The sequence below is a fragment of the Colias eurytheme genome, chromosome 22 (assembly GCF_061535395.1).
Source record: "Colias eurytheme isolate Ceu_HAF_F1 chromosome 22, ilColEury1 Martin Lab GWU primary, whole genome shotgun sequence".
Lineage (NCBI taxonomy): Eukaryota > Metazoa > Arthropoda > Insecta > Lepidoptera > Pieridae > Colias > Colias eurytheme.
The window spans coordinates 148258-161357 of record NC_143001.1 but is presented as its reverse complement, the minus strand read 5'-3'; the positions used below and the strand labels follow the sequence as shown (position 1 = coordinate 161357).

The following is a 13100-nucleotide window of genomic DNA, read 5'->3' as shown; positions in this document are numbered from 1 at the left end:
GAAATACGCTATGCTATAGACTTTTTACCCGACTGCCAAAGAAGGAGGGTAATGTTTTTCGAGTGTATGTAAGTATGTATGTATGTCTTTTCCTTTGTGACCACCTGTAGCCTAAACGGCTTGATGGGTTTTGATGTATGAGGTATCGTTAGATTTGTCTTGATTACGGGAGTGTCATAGGATACATTTTATCCTAAAAGTCCCACGGGATAAAGACATAATAATATTTTTTTAGTGTGCAGTCGGGTATTTTGTTTTTTTAATAATAATTGTCTTGTTTCAAATGTTTGTTTGTCTATTTATGAATTACTTTTACTTTTCCGTTCCTTTCTTATCTGACTACTCGAGTATAATGTTCTAATGTCTCGTAAAAACTAAATAATTTATCCTAAAAACAATGAATCAATTTTTTTTTTTATATAAAGGGTATCCCTTTATATTTTAACATGATGTGCCTGGCTGATTCATCCTATTGATTTCGTCTTTCTATCCCTTTTTAGGTACCTTATACATATTTTTTCTTAACTGTATGTTTATAACAGACATTTGACTTATTTATTGAAAGATATTTCACACTAAAACTTAAACTATCACTATCACGTATCACTTTACATCGGAAGCGAACACCACTGCACACTGCAATCAGCAGCTATATAAATCACAAACATACACGCTATCTGTCCGTGTGTCCAAATTTGAATATAATTGCATTACAGTCTCACTCATTAACATAAACAAACACACTAATTGTTATGTTTGATTCAGCGTACGGACGGACTTGGCGAATCATTTGGGGCCTCATTATCTTTAAACTGAGTATTTCAAATTTCTCGTGTACATACTTATATAGGCGTATGGAGAAAAATAGAAACATTAAGACACTAATTTCAGTGGGTGTCTTCTTTATTGCTTCATTATAAATGCGACAACAGCTTTTATCTGTACCTACCTATTTCACTCTTGCACCGCTATAGGTATTTTTTAACTGATAATTTAAAAAACGAAAGATATTCTAACTCAAGTGTATTTTTATAAATCATTGAAAACCATGTAATTAGTCTAGTTTAATTCACGAAAACAAAGCTCGAAAATACTATAGATGTGTATGAAGAATATGAACTCAACGCAAGCGAAGCTGCAGCCGGAAAGTATTTTATAATTTTTGTTATTCAACACATGTAAGCTCTGAAAAATTATATGAATAAATGGATAAACAAGACTCTAATAAGTCAATACATGTCTAAATAACATACATATGTATGTAGATGATGTAGTATGTTGACTGTTGGGGCCTCTTAACATCAGGGCCCTAAACATATAAGTACATCCATTTACCTGATTGGTGCTTCAATGATATATGTGTTTGCACACCACTTATCTGTTATTGCTGATGTGGATTTAATGCGGTTTGCTGTAGGCCTGTAATAACTACTTGCGTTTCCTTGTACCAGTATTTAGTAGTTTGTGTATAAAATGATTTATAAGGCACGTTTAGAAGGTGGTAATTTGCAGATTTGTGTATCATGTTATATATGAGTTTCTCATACTTTAAATTTCTATTCTTTATAAATTTATAAATTTATATTTGTTGTAGATACATATATGTAATAATATTTTAGGTCTATTAAAATGATTATACAATTTATACCTAAATAATTGCGCCGGGTCTATCCCGCGATAATAAAACTCAAAACACAAAGATCTGTTCATTCAATTAGATTACTGTTGAATCATCATTAATTACCTACCACTACAACATTAGGTACCTACCACTAAATCGTTTACAATTTAACATATTCACAAACCCATTCCAGGCGAGGGTTCATGCAACAGCAACGATGGTTACCAAGTTGCGGACAAGTCAGACGACGAGGGTCCTCCAGCATCTGCAGAAGACAAGAAGAAGCATCGGCGGAACCGCACCACCTTCACCACGTACCAGCTGCATGAACTAGAGCGAGCGTTTGAAAAGAGCCACTATCCTGACGTGTATTCGAGAGAGGAGCTGGCTATGAAGGTCAATCTGCCGGAGGTTCGGGTGCAGGTCAGTTGCGATTTTTAAAACAACATTGATGTCTTATTCACAGATAATATATAACTTAAATATGTGTATAACCACAGATACTATACGAATAGTATAACCTTAGTAATCTGTAGTAGAACAATAATGGTTGGAATGCTACTAATATTACCGAGATAATCATCTACAATATTTATAAGCCTCGTTTGATATCTAAACTGCGATATAGCGTATTATGTAACTAGTTGAGCTAGTTGTCTGTACCTTACAATCGCGTTGGGCCTGGAGATATTCTGCCGCTGACGGGTCTGCGGACGCGGTTCTACCGAATACCCGCGGCCCCGTCAATAAAGCGGCACGGCGGAACACAGTGGAGTTTAGTCGGTAGGACCCTGCACTCAGCAGGGTGAGTCCGACATAACCCAGGGCTCTTTCCCCAAGTGCCCTGGGTATGCCTAAATGCATTCTCCACTATAAAAAAAAAGTTGTCTGTAGGTACCTATTCAAATTTTAATAGGTATCTGATTAATTGATAACATTGCAATTTACAAATAATGAATTCCATACCATTCGCATTATAAGTATTACCCGTAGACATCAGCCTATCGTGAATTTAATATTTACCGAAAAAAAAAAAACAAATATAAGATTGACGTAAATCCTACAACAGCCGTACATTTAACAACTAATAATGAACGATTAAAGTTTCACAAACGTTTCCGAACAAACCCAATTTTTCACTTAAGCAAATAAACCGCATTCCGAATCCAATCCAGTCCATAATTCAATATCGGAAACTAAACGAAAAGCACCCTTTAGTAAGTAAAGTTCGCAAACAAAATTGGCTTCAAATATAATGAACCCAAGGGGTTTAGCTCCCCACCGGAGCATATGTCAAACGAACCCCAATGTTGGAAAAAACCTTCCACATAATACAAAAGTTATCAGGGAACACGATTTGGGGATCCTTTCAACTTGGACATGCCTTAATTGCTTCTTATGCCACATTGAAAATGGCATCAATTTGGCATTTGTGTGCAGTAATAGTGTTAGCGGACAAATTAGCATTATTTGTGAAATGTTACTTTATTTTACTAAACGGCTTTGCATGTAAATCATGTGTTTCAAATCACATGTGTTTTAAAAGTGTATTGTAGAAAATGGTTTACAGAAACTTATTCTGAAAGCACTAAAAGTTATAGCTGCATTGATTTTCATTTTATCTATGAAGATTGTTTCTTCTAAAAAGGAACCGCATAACAATTGTTTGTTTCTGAACACCCCGTTAGCGCCAATCTTTAACAAACGTTTAACGTACCTCGCGTGACTCGCACCAATTTATCACCACACAATAAACGCACAATAAAAACGCTATAACAAAAGCGAAGCTGATCGCTTACCGCTGTAACTAGCACTGAACAAATACTACACTGTCTGTAACGCAGTTAATAAAGGGGTACAAATGTTTTCGATGGGAAAGCGTTCGCTACGCATTCCTTGTTACACCTAATCTATTTTGCTAACGGGTTTTTAATTGTTAAAGCTTTAATTGCTTTATAAAGGTTTGCTAGGTTTAAGTCATTGTTGCAATTCCTTTTATGTACAGTAATTAATAATTATTAATTGGTGTTTATTTGTATATACAATTTCCCAAAATACTTAAGATGTAGATAAAGCTACATTTTAAATTCTCATAATGTTCGCCTTGTCGTACATCTGTTCTATTTTAACTATTGCACGCCTCATAAGCGAAGCGTTGAGGTGGGTACTACTGTCACTTCGCGCAAAACATCTGATTTTTCAAACTTAAAATGTCTTTATGTATCATACATTGCACTTGTAAGATAATACATACACACACATATTAAGAAAAAACACTATTTTTAACGTTCATGATATTTTTGATGTCATTTTTGTTATTTAAACTAGTTAAAAAACAGTTTAAAAAAGTTCTGTCTTGGACGTCCGTGTGTCTGTATGTGCGGATCCTTTTTCTTGTTAACACGATAGCGACCGAAATACTTTACTAATCGAGTCTTTTTTTTTCTCTTACGCTTGAGTATGCTCAGGAATAGAACCCTTTCATTTTTCAGGGTCTGATTCGATGTGGTTTAATTGTTATTAAATAAACAAAAATAATAATTAATAAATATTTATTAAAAAAAATTATGAGGCGTGCACTTTTGGATTTTCCAAATTATTTTACTTTGCGATCATGTTAAAAAATGTCTTGATCCCTATCGACTCTGTCTCGATTTTCTTTATTTCGTTTGAACTCTTCTCTCCAATCTCGTATTTTTATTTTTATTCTTCTTCCAGTGTTTCTTACTTCACGGATAATTTGATTGCCGTCCTGTTTTCACATCTAGATAACCTATGAGGCTGCACTCAAGATTCACTATTAGTAACTAATTTATAAGTAAAATGCCTCAATATCCCTTACCCTTTAACCTGTCTGTAAGGCAATTAACTGCCCCAGAATTAGCGGCCATTTCGCCACTTCTCATTAACTTTTTCATTACTTTGTGTCCGAACTTCGCTAAAGGACGGTTGCGATGTTTATTTGAGGGCTTTTCTAACTTTGAACGTAAATTTAATGAAAATAAGACACCAGACGAATCTGTTATTGGAAATAATTTTGGTAAAAGCAAATTATATATGCCCTTTCACCTTTGATAGTAAGAAAATTATTCATTGTACCGAATTAATGTTCATTTTTTTTACAACTTGTGTTTATTTTTTTGTGAAACTTCTGCTAAAAATTATGATAAAAAGTGGGTTTTATTATTCGATCTTTTTGTTTTATATCTGACTTAAAGAACAACAAATCACCAATAAATAGTTATTTAATTCAATTTATGACTGTCTTAAACGTTTAACACGTATTTAAGTACCCATTACTTCTCTATGTCCCCACGTCAATGAGAATAGGGGACCGGCACTTAAACCCAATATGAGATCTGTTAAAATACTTCAATTAACAATAGTTTAATGGCACTGATTCCGATTGACTGCTCCCGTACACTCGTACAGTGAAATTAGCGAATCAGATAACAGCTGATTATTATCTGCATTGTTGAAGCCACTACAAAATAGGGCATTGTGTTTTTGTGTTTGATACAATGTTTTTATAAGTCTTCCCGCTATTTTTTTTATTTACTTTTAAATTACTCAGTGGGAAATTAGTGTAGAGTAATAAGTCTACAGATATTATCATCGTAATTAAATGTATGTAAAAGCAACAGTTTTGATGCGTTGATTATTTGACAAACAATCCAATAACAAAACTTAAATAAGACAGCCTTATAATAACCTTCTCCTTATTATCATCATAATTATACATTCATACAATTCTTACATAAAATAAAACGACCTACACATGTATAAAATACAAAAATACATACGAAATATGCGCACTAGTATATGCAGGTATATGCAGGCGTAATAAAGGGTGTTTAGCTAGCAATCAATATGTACTAAAACAACAAAAGCCTATAAAACCATTCAGAATAAATGGCTCTCAAATCGTCCATCTGTTCACTCAATTGCTTGTCGCTTCACTGGCGCGGTTCACTTGCTCTAATGTGCTAATAAACGACGCGTACTAAACGCTCCTCGAGGTACAACTCTGCAAAATAAGACTCTATCACATTCATATAAGATTGAAAGTCGGTTGGCATATCTTGGTGATGAGGTAAAACAAAACGTTTATACGTTACTCGAATATAGACTTTATTTATTAGCAGAAAGGTTCATTGTAATTTAACTTTCGAACAACTTTCGAATTTCGATTGATTTAAGTGTGTGACGAGTGATATGTGGTTCGTTAATCGTAGAATATAAACCTTATTACGGTGCATTAAGGCTATAAATTAAATGTCACAGTGATAAAAAAGTTTATCACGGTGGTGTTATATTGGGAATCGAACTTTGCTAATTGTTAAGTTGAAGTTCAAAACAGCCTGGCAAAAAACAATTTGGCAACAGTAAAAATGACATCTAAAAGGGAATTTACGTTTTAGTGCTTACGAAATATGGTTTATTTTTCCATATGTACCAAACATCTAATATTAAAACTTGAGGGTATTTGTGTTTGTTTAGTAAACGGCTTTCTTTTGATATCCGTTACAAATTGGTGTACCTAAGTTTTTGTCGTAATTACAGGGGTTATTGCGAATCGTTTGACACTTGGAGATTATTATGTTTATCACAATGTATATGATGTATTGAAATACTCTTGGAATCTTTTTAACGACTTATTTGTATTTTGTTGTATTAATTCATAGAAATAAGCCATGCTTTTTTAAAGCCTTTAGTTTAAAACAATTTTTGTTAATCTATATTGAATATTTCCTATAGTATATCTTTATTAAAATTGAAAATTTTACATAAATTATACTAATATTATAAAGAGGAAAGGTATGTATTATATGTATGGTTTTCACGCATAAACTACTGGACCGATTTTGATGAAATTTGGCACAGATAATCTTTAGACCCTGAGAAAGAACATAGGCTACCTTTTATTGCGAAATATGTACCACGGGCGAAGCCGGGGCGGACCGCTAGTTAATTTGAGTTAAGATAAAAATAAAGTATCTTATATTCTTGCCAACTCAAACGTACGTATATTTTCCGGCAATAAAAGAGAAAATTAGAGCAAACAAAAAGCTCCCCTTCAATAAAATTATGATAACCATAATCGAACCCCACGACCTTTGACGGTAATAAATACCGTCACGCATTAGAGTGCGTGAAACTGGCGGCAAACGAGCCAAGCGGGGTAAGCGGATAAATGCCCTGGAGATAATTTGGATGGGTATAGAAATTGATCAATTATGTAAAGATAAAATTTATTTAATTATGCATAAAATGGATTTGCTTGTGTTTGATATTACGCGAGTATTATACGTTCAGATATAAGACTAACGAATTTTAAACGAGATTTATTCATTATTATCCGCCCATCCGGGAGATGGGTAGGTATTTAGTAGTTGTATGTATAAATGGTTGATTGTGTAAGGAACGTGATTGGTAGATATTTATATAACTACTTGCTTTTACCACCGCAAAATAATGTTAACAGATATTTGTAACTAAATGTGTTCAGATTCCTGTCTGTTAACAGTGATAGTTTTCCGTTTTATGAGAAAAGTAGAAGTAAAATAAATAAATCCATGTTCGTAAATAACAAAAAGAGTAGGTACACCTAGTAGAAACTAAAATATTAGTTACTATGATCTAGTAGACAAAAACAATAATTTCAATCTATGCCAATATTATACTATCTTACTGGACATAGTAAAGCGACAGACAAACGAAGTTATAATAGTTGATTAACCGGGAGGTGGAGGGGAGGGGGGGAGGGGAAGGGGGGAGGTAATATAATAACTTGCGCGGTTACCTCGTTGAGGAACGGATATATTAATAATATTAATTCGAAAACAATCATCGTGTATTGCAAGTGAATTATTATATTATGTACGTTCACTTAAATTAAACGAGGCTTTGATTTCAAGTTAATTTGCTGCTCTTAAAAGTATGCATGAAGGTTGGACAATTCATAAGCAATTCTAGAAGGTGCCTAATATCTCGATTACCAAGAAAGTGAAGCGATTAAAGCCGGTAAATCTTTCAGACGTGGTAGGTAACTATATTTAGGAAACTATAGTGGTATTTATAATTTAGTAGTAACTGTTACTAATTAAATACTTCAAATTAATTTAGAAGGAGAGCCTTCTAAACGCCGTTTTGTTTGTTAATTATTCTCATTGCAACCAACTTTATATAAAGATGTAAAGGAGCATATACATGCACTACGAATAGTCTAGTAAGTTAAATAATATAGTGTAAAGTCCACATTAACACCTCGTTTCTGATCGCTAGTTGGCTGTAACTTAGTTACTGCAGCTTTCGTTAAACCAATTACCAACTGCTTCCCAACTCAGACTGCACAATTTGCAATTATATTATATTCAATGAAAAATAATCTCTATTTACGTGGTCGTAAGATGTAATTTTGTAATCATGTCTTTTGTTTATTGAGGTGTATTTATAGTTATGTAAACATATACATCGTCTAAAATATATCTTGCGAGTATATTACGATATAAGACATTCCTTTTAGCAATAGGTACATATTTGGTTCTCTAACTTGGGACAAGAAATGTAAAAGCTTTTTTTTCTGCAATTATAAGTCCGGTTGTGTACGCTTTCTGACTCTATGAGATAAATATAGAATAGCGATTGCGCGCGGCTTTACTCTCTTATCTCAGTACACAGATAGGAGATGTCACCATTTATTTCGGTCATGTATTATAGTTAACTATCTGCAGAAAAACATTCTACAGAATTCGTCTGAGTGCAAAATCGTTTGAGTTAGATATTAAATATTAGCCATTATTTTGTAATCTTAGAAAGTAGAAACTGCTATACGAACCAAAATTATTATTTAATTTGTATTTTGGCGATTGAGAAACGCTTCTAAATGAAAAGCGACGCAAAACTCAAATATAATTCCGATCTAATTTAACTGCAAAAACCACACCACAAATTCTATATTCCTGTAAACAAACCAATAGAATTACCGGCCAAAAGACATTCCTTATACACTGGGAAGTGTTGAAACTCAATAACCGAAGCAAGCTGTAATCGCGGAGTCAGATCCCCGTGGGAGACACAGCGTGCTAGATATGGGGAAATGACGTGGGCCTGATAGCGGGAGGTTATGGAAATCGCGAGGGATGTTAAATATGAGCTGAAGCGGTTATTTAATCGTGTGAAGGATATGGATTGTGTATGAGTTCAGAGAATCCTGCTAATATTATAAATGCGTAAGTTTGTGAGGATGGATGTTTGTTATTATGTCACGTAAAAACGACTCAACCGATCACAATGAAATTTGGTATTTTGGTAGCTGATGGCCCAGAACAAGATATACGCTACTTTTTATCCCGGAAATCCTATAGAAACGGAAACTATGCAGTTTTACTTTGAAAACGCGGGCAAAGCCGCGTGCGGAAAGCTAGTGGTTGATAAAAGCTAAACGAAAAGTGTTGACAACAACAACAAATTACACAGAAATAATATTTGCGGCAAGCAAAATTTTAAGCATGTATACGTATAATTTGAGTTGATTTGGTAGATAATAAGAGGTGGACAATTCTTGCTCATTTTGATTTAGTACTTATAGAATTTAGGTAACGATTCCTAGGCTTCAAAAATCAAAGATTACATATACCTACTATTATAATGTCTCATAATATAATGAAGTTTTTATACTATAAACCGCTTTTTTCACGGCCTCGTGGTTCCCGTGTCGCTATTTTTCGCCTTCGCTTCAGGATCAGGAGATTATGACGGCCTGTAGGTAATGGCGGCTAATTTGCTGAATGTCGTCATTTGTGGCGAATTGTTTAGGGTGATGACAGCGGGTTATTTACAATATTGTGTTATATTTTTCGAATATATTATTATTTATTATGTTATATTATAGAATATGATTTACCTAATTATTATACTGACTTTTATTTTGGTTTTCTAGATACCGTTATTTTTTTAACACAGTTTGTAGTACCTACTTCAATAACTTTTCTTTTCCAACTCAATAAACTTTTGAAATAAAAGAACGTATTAATAATTATAATCACACGTTTCTGTTACGCCCTATAAAACCTATTCACAAAATATTGTACCCTCTGCCTCTGTACAAGAATTATCCATTATTATCGAATCAATACGCACAATACAGCGAAACTAATCATAACTTGCTTTGTGCCATAATTTGATTAAAATTTGACGGCTCCTTCCTGTTAAAAAACCCTTTAAAAAACAGGAAATGGCTTAATAAGGGTAATTCAATTAGCGACCAGCGTAAGATGAGCCCTGAGTAGTTTTGATCGACGAACGTAGGAAGTTAGGTAGGGATCATGTTATACTGGTCTGTTTTTTAAGATAATTTATGAATGAATTAGTGAATTAATGGCGGGTTCCGAACGTATCATGTCGGTATAGGTTACGGCGGAACTCTTAAACTTGATATTTCCTTCAGTTAGTTTTGTGAGAACTTGAGAACGCCGCTCTGCAATTACGCGTGTATTTGCTAATATTTTTGCTATTTGTTTTATCGTGTAGGTATGTTGCGTCAATTCAATGGATTAAGCAGTCTTCCGCGACAGGCAAAAAATGGATGAATATAATTAATTGATGACTTAATTCAATAAATAAAAATACTCACACAGTTAGGAATAGGTAGAGCAGAAATCAATGTTAATTAAATTAGTTATTGTGAAAATAAAAGCGAGCTAGCTATAATATTTTGTGCAAAGGAAGAAGCAGCACAGATTACTAAATATGTACCTACATATTATGTTGTTACCATTGAAGTAGTAGATTTGATGAGTCAAATGGTACTTTCATAGAGAAATTGATAGGCTATCGATAGATTTAAATGTAGTTCCTAATTACCTAGTATCTCCTTAGTTCTAAAAAGCTGAAAACACAGATGAATAAATTTCAATTGTAAGTCCTATTTCGTCTTCATTCACATTTCCGTCACCATAGAGCACTGCAAACACAATCGAAGCCGGCAAAACCATTCAAATGTATCAATGAACACAAAAACTTACCGTGTCTAAGTGCAGTCTATTGTTACTGAAGTATAAACTTTCTTAATACCCTGTATTTAGCGCCAACAGCGACAATGCAACCCAACAAGCAGATTATCCGACCAATTTGACAATTCAATTCAATTCAAATCTCAGTGTTGAGTGTCGGCGCTTACAAATTACACACAACATTATAATCTCATCCCCTATTTATAAGGTTTATAATCGAAAATTTAAATTTCGAAGTCGTTATTTCAAAAAAGTTCGAACCAAATTCTATTTGCAGTTCAACAAATTGATTTGAACCATATCGTCATTATAATAAGAGTTAATAGTTTTTAGCAAGTTGCGTGCACAAATCAGCCGTCTCAAAATACCTATTCATGACGACCAGTGTAAGAAGACCCGCCAGTAAACTAAAGTGAACTCTAACTCAGGTTATTAAGGTTGATGTGTTTTGATGTAGTCTGGTGATATTTGAGATGGCCAGTGAGCCGGCTCTTCAAAGTAGGCAATATCACGGAGTATAATGCTAAAGTTTCGATTTCATCAAAGGGCGGTTTCCTTTGCATCATCTGCTTATTTTTAGGAATCCGTAATCCACTGATCAATGCTAAATGACGAAAATTCTGATAATTCCTGCTAAAAGTTTCAAAAAGCCTCCGTTGGCAAAAATATTTCTTGTGCTTACTAAATATTTCTGGTTTTACATTGTTCATTAATTTGGTGTGATTCAATAATAAATATCTGGAAAAACTGCAGGTCCAGATTTGTATAGCAAATATAGTACTACGTAGTATCTTTGCTCTACAAAGCTTTGCTGTACTAAGTACAAAAAACACTTGGCTAGAGTGGTATAAGAACTTAGGGTACGATGTACACATTGTACTTGTGCCTGTAGGTATTTTATTAGTTGTTCTGATCTGCTTTATAAAATGTATGTACATATTTACCTACATCATTATATATTCATCCATAGATTTTTTATAATTAGCCAATATGAACTGACCTTTATCTAATATCAAAGACGCTCAGTGCGTCCGCGGCCTAATGATATAATTAATTAATTTGTCGGCGTCTGCAATTAGCCCCGAGAATTATTCATCAATTTGTTTATTTATTTTTTTTCCCTTACAATTAATTACGACGTCTTGTTTAAGGTCTTTAATAATAGAGTTTTTCCTTTTCCTTAATATTTCAGTTTATTTATAAAGATATAATATTTTTATGAAGACTGACGTCCTTTTTTATTTCATAAACATACCTATTCATTTGAAGGAATCGAAAATGTACCATAACCTAGAGCAGTTTATGTATAATTACTATAGGTATACACAGTCAATTAAAATAAATACACAACATAAAGAGCAAATAATAAATTGATAAGCAAAGCCGCAGGTTTAAATTATACAAATAAAATCCTCTCAAACCAACTTAATTAAAAGTAATTAAGCTCGGTTATATACAAACAGGACACAGAATAATCGACCTTATTCCTTAACAATACAGTTCATAATAGTTCAATCTTGTTCGAAGGCCGAGGCGTCAAAGCTTACGAAAAGCTCACAGTTGAAATGGAGTTTTGATTTAATTAATTTTAAAGCTGTGTGTGTGCTTTATGTTTTAATTGTTTGTGTAGTTGTTACAAGTGGAGATTAATATTTTAAAACGGGTTTTTAACACGTTTTATTGCTGTTAATTTAATAAGAAAGCTTCCCTGTTTATACAAGTGTACAAGAACACTTTGACAATAATCGCTGTACACTTGCGATTATTGTCATGTTTTAGATGTTGGCTACATACTTTAATTTACTTATTTATTATTTAAAGTGTGTGATTAACGGAGCTCTAAAGTAGTACAGATTAGGTACAATATTAAATTCGAGCAAAAAGTTAACAAATTTTTATGGGTCCTAGATGTCTTCCGAACAAATTGTATGTAATTTGACACATGTAGCCTATTATATACTTTTATGACTAAGGTACAATCTCCAAGTTATCCTACCGTTGATTTCTAGATTTCAACTCTCCACCACTGTATCAAACATAGTTACCGAAATAAAATTACTACTTTCCCCCGTCCCATGGGACTTATTACAGCTTTTAAAACAGTGACCCCACATTCACAATGCAATATGTGCAAGTTAAGTAGCAGTTAAACGTCCGACCTCACTCATTACTATACTTAACTGTGAAATTCGATACTGTTTGTGACGCTGCGGCCAATTAGAGGCCGGCACGTGACCGGCACGTGATCGAAACGTGCCCGACACGGGCACGACACGACACATGACACGACTGTCGCGATTTGCCATGTTGATTTGCACTGTGTAAATAAGGAAACTTGTTTGAGATTACTGAATTGAAACAAGACGCTTTGAAGTGTAATAAATTATGCGTAAGTACAGTTTTATTGCGTAGCAGTCAGCTGTCAAATGTCAAACTATGCGTCTATGAACATTACTGCTGTTCAT

General features: G+C 33.7%; 1 protein-coding gene across 1 annotated transcript in view; it reads left to right on the top strand.

Annotated features, from left to right (window-relative positions):
- Positions 1-13100, top strand: part of LOC149898448 (retinal homeobox protein Rx2-like) — a 39290-nt gene that overhangs the window by 14747 nt on the left and 11443 nt on the right. Inside the window, exon 2 of the mRNA XM_090115124.1 lies at positions 1815-2044. Within this exon, the coding sequence (XP_089971250.1) occupies positions 1815-2044 (230 nt within the window). The remainder of the gene's footprint in view (positions 1-1814; positions 2045-13100) is intronic.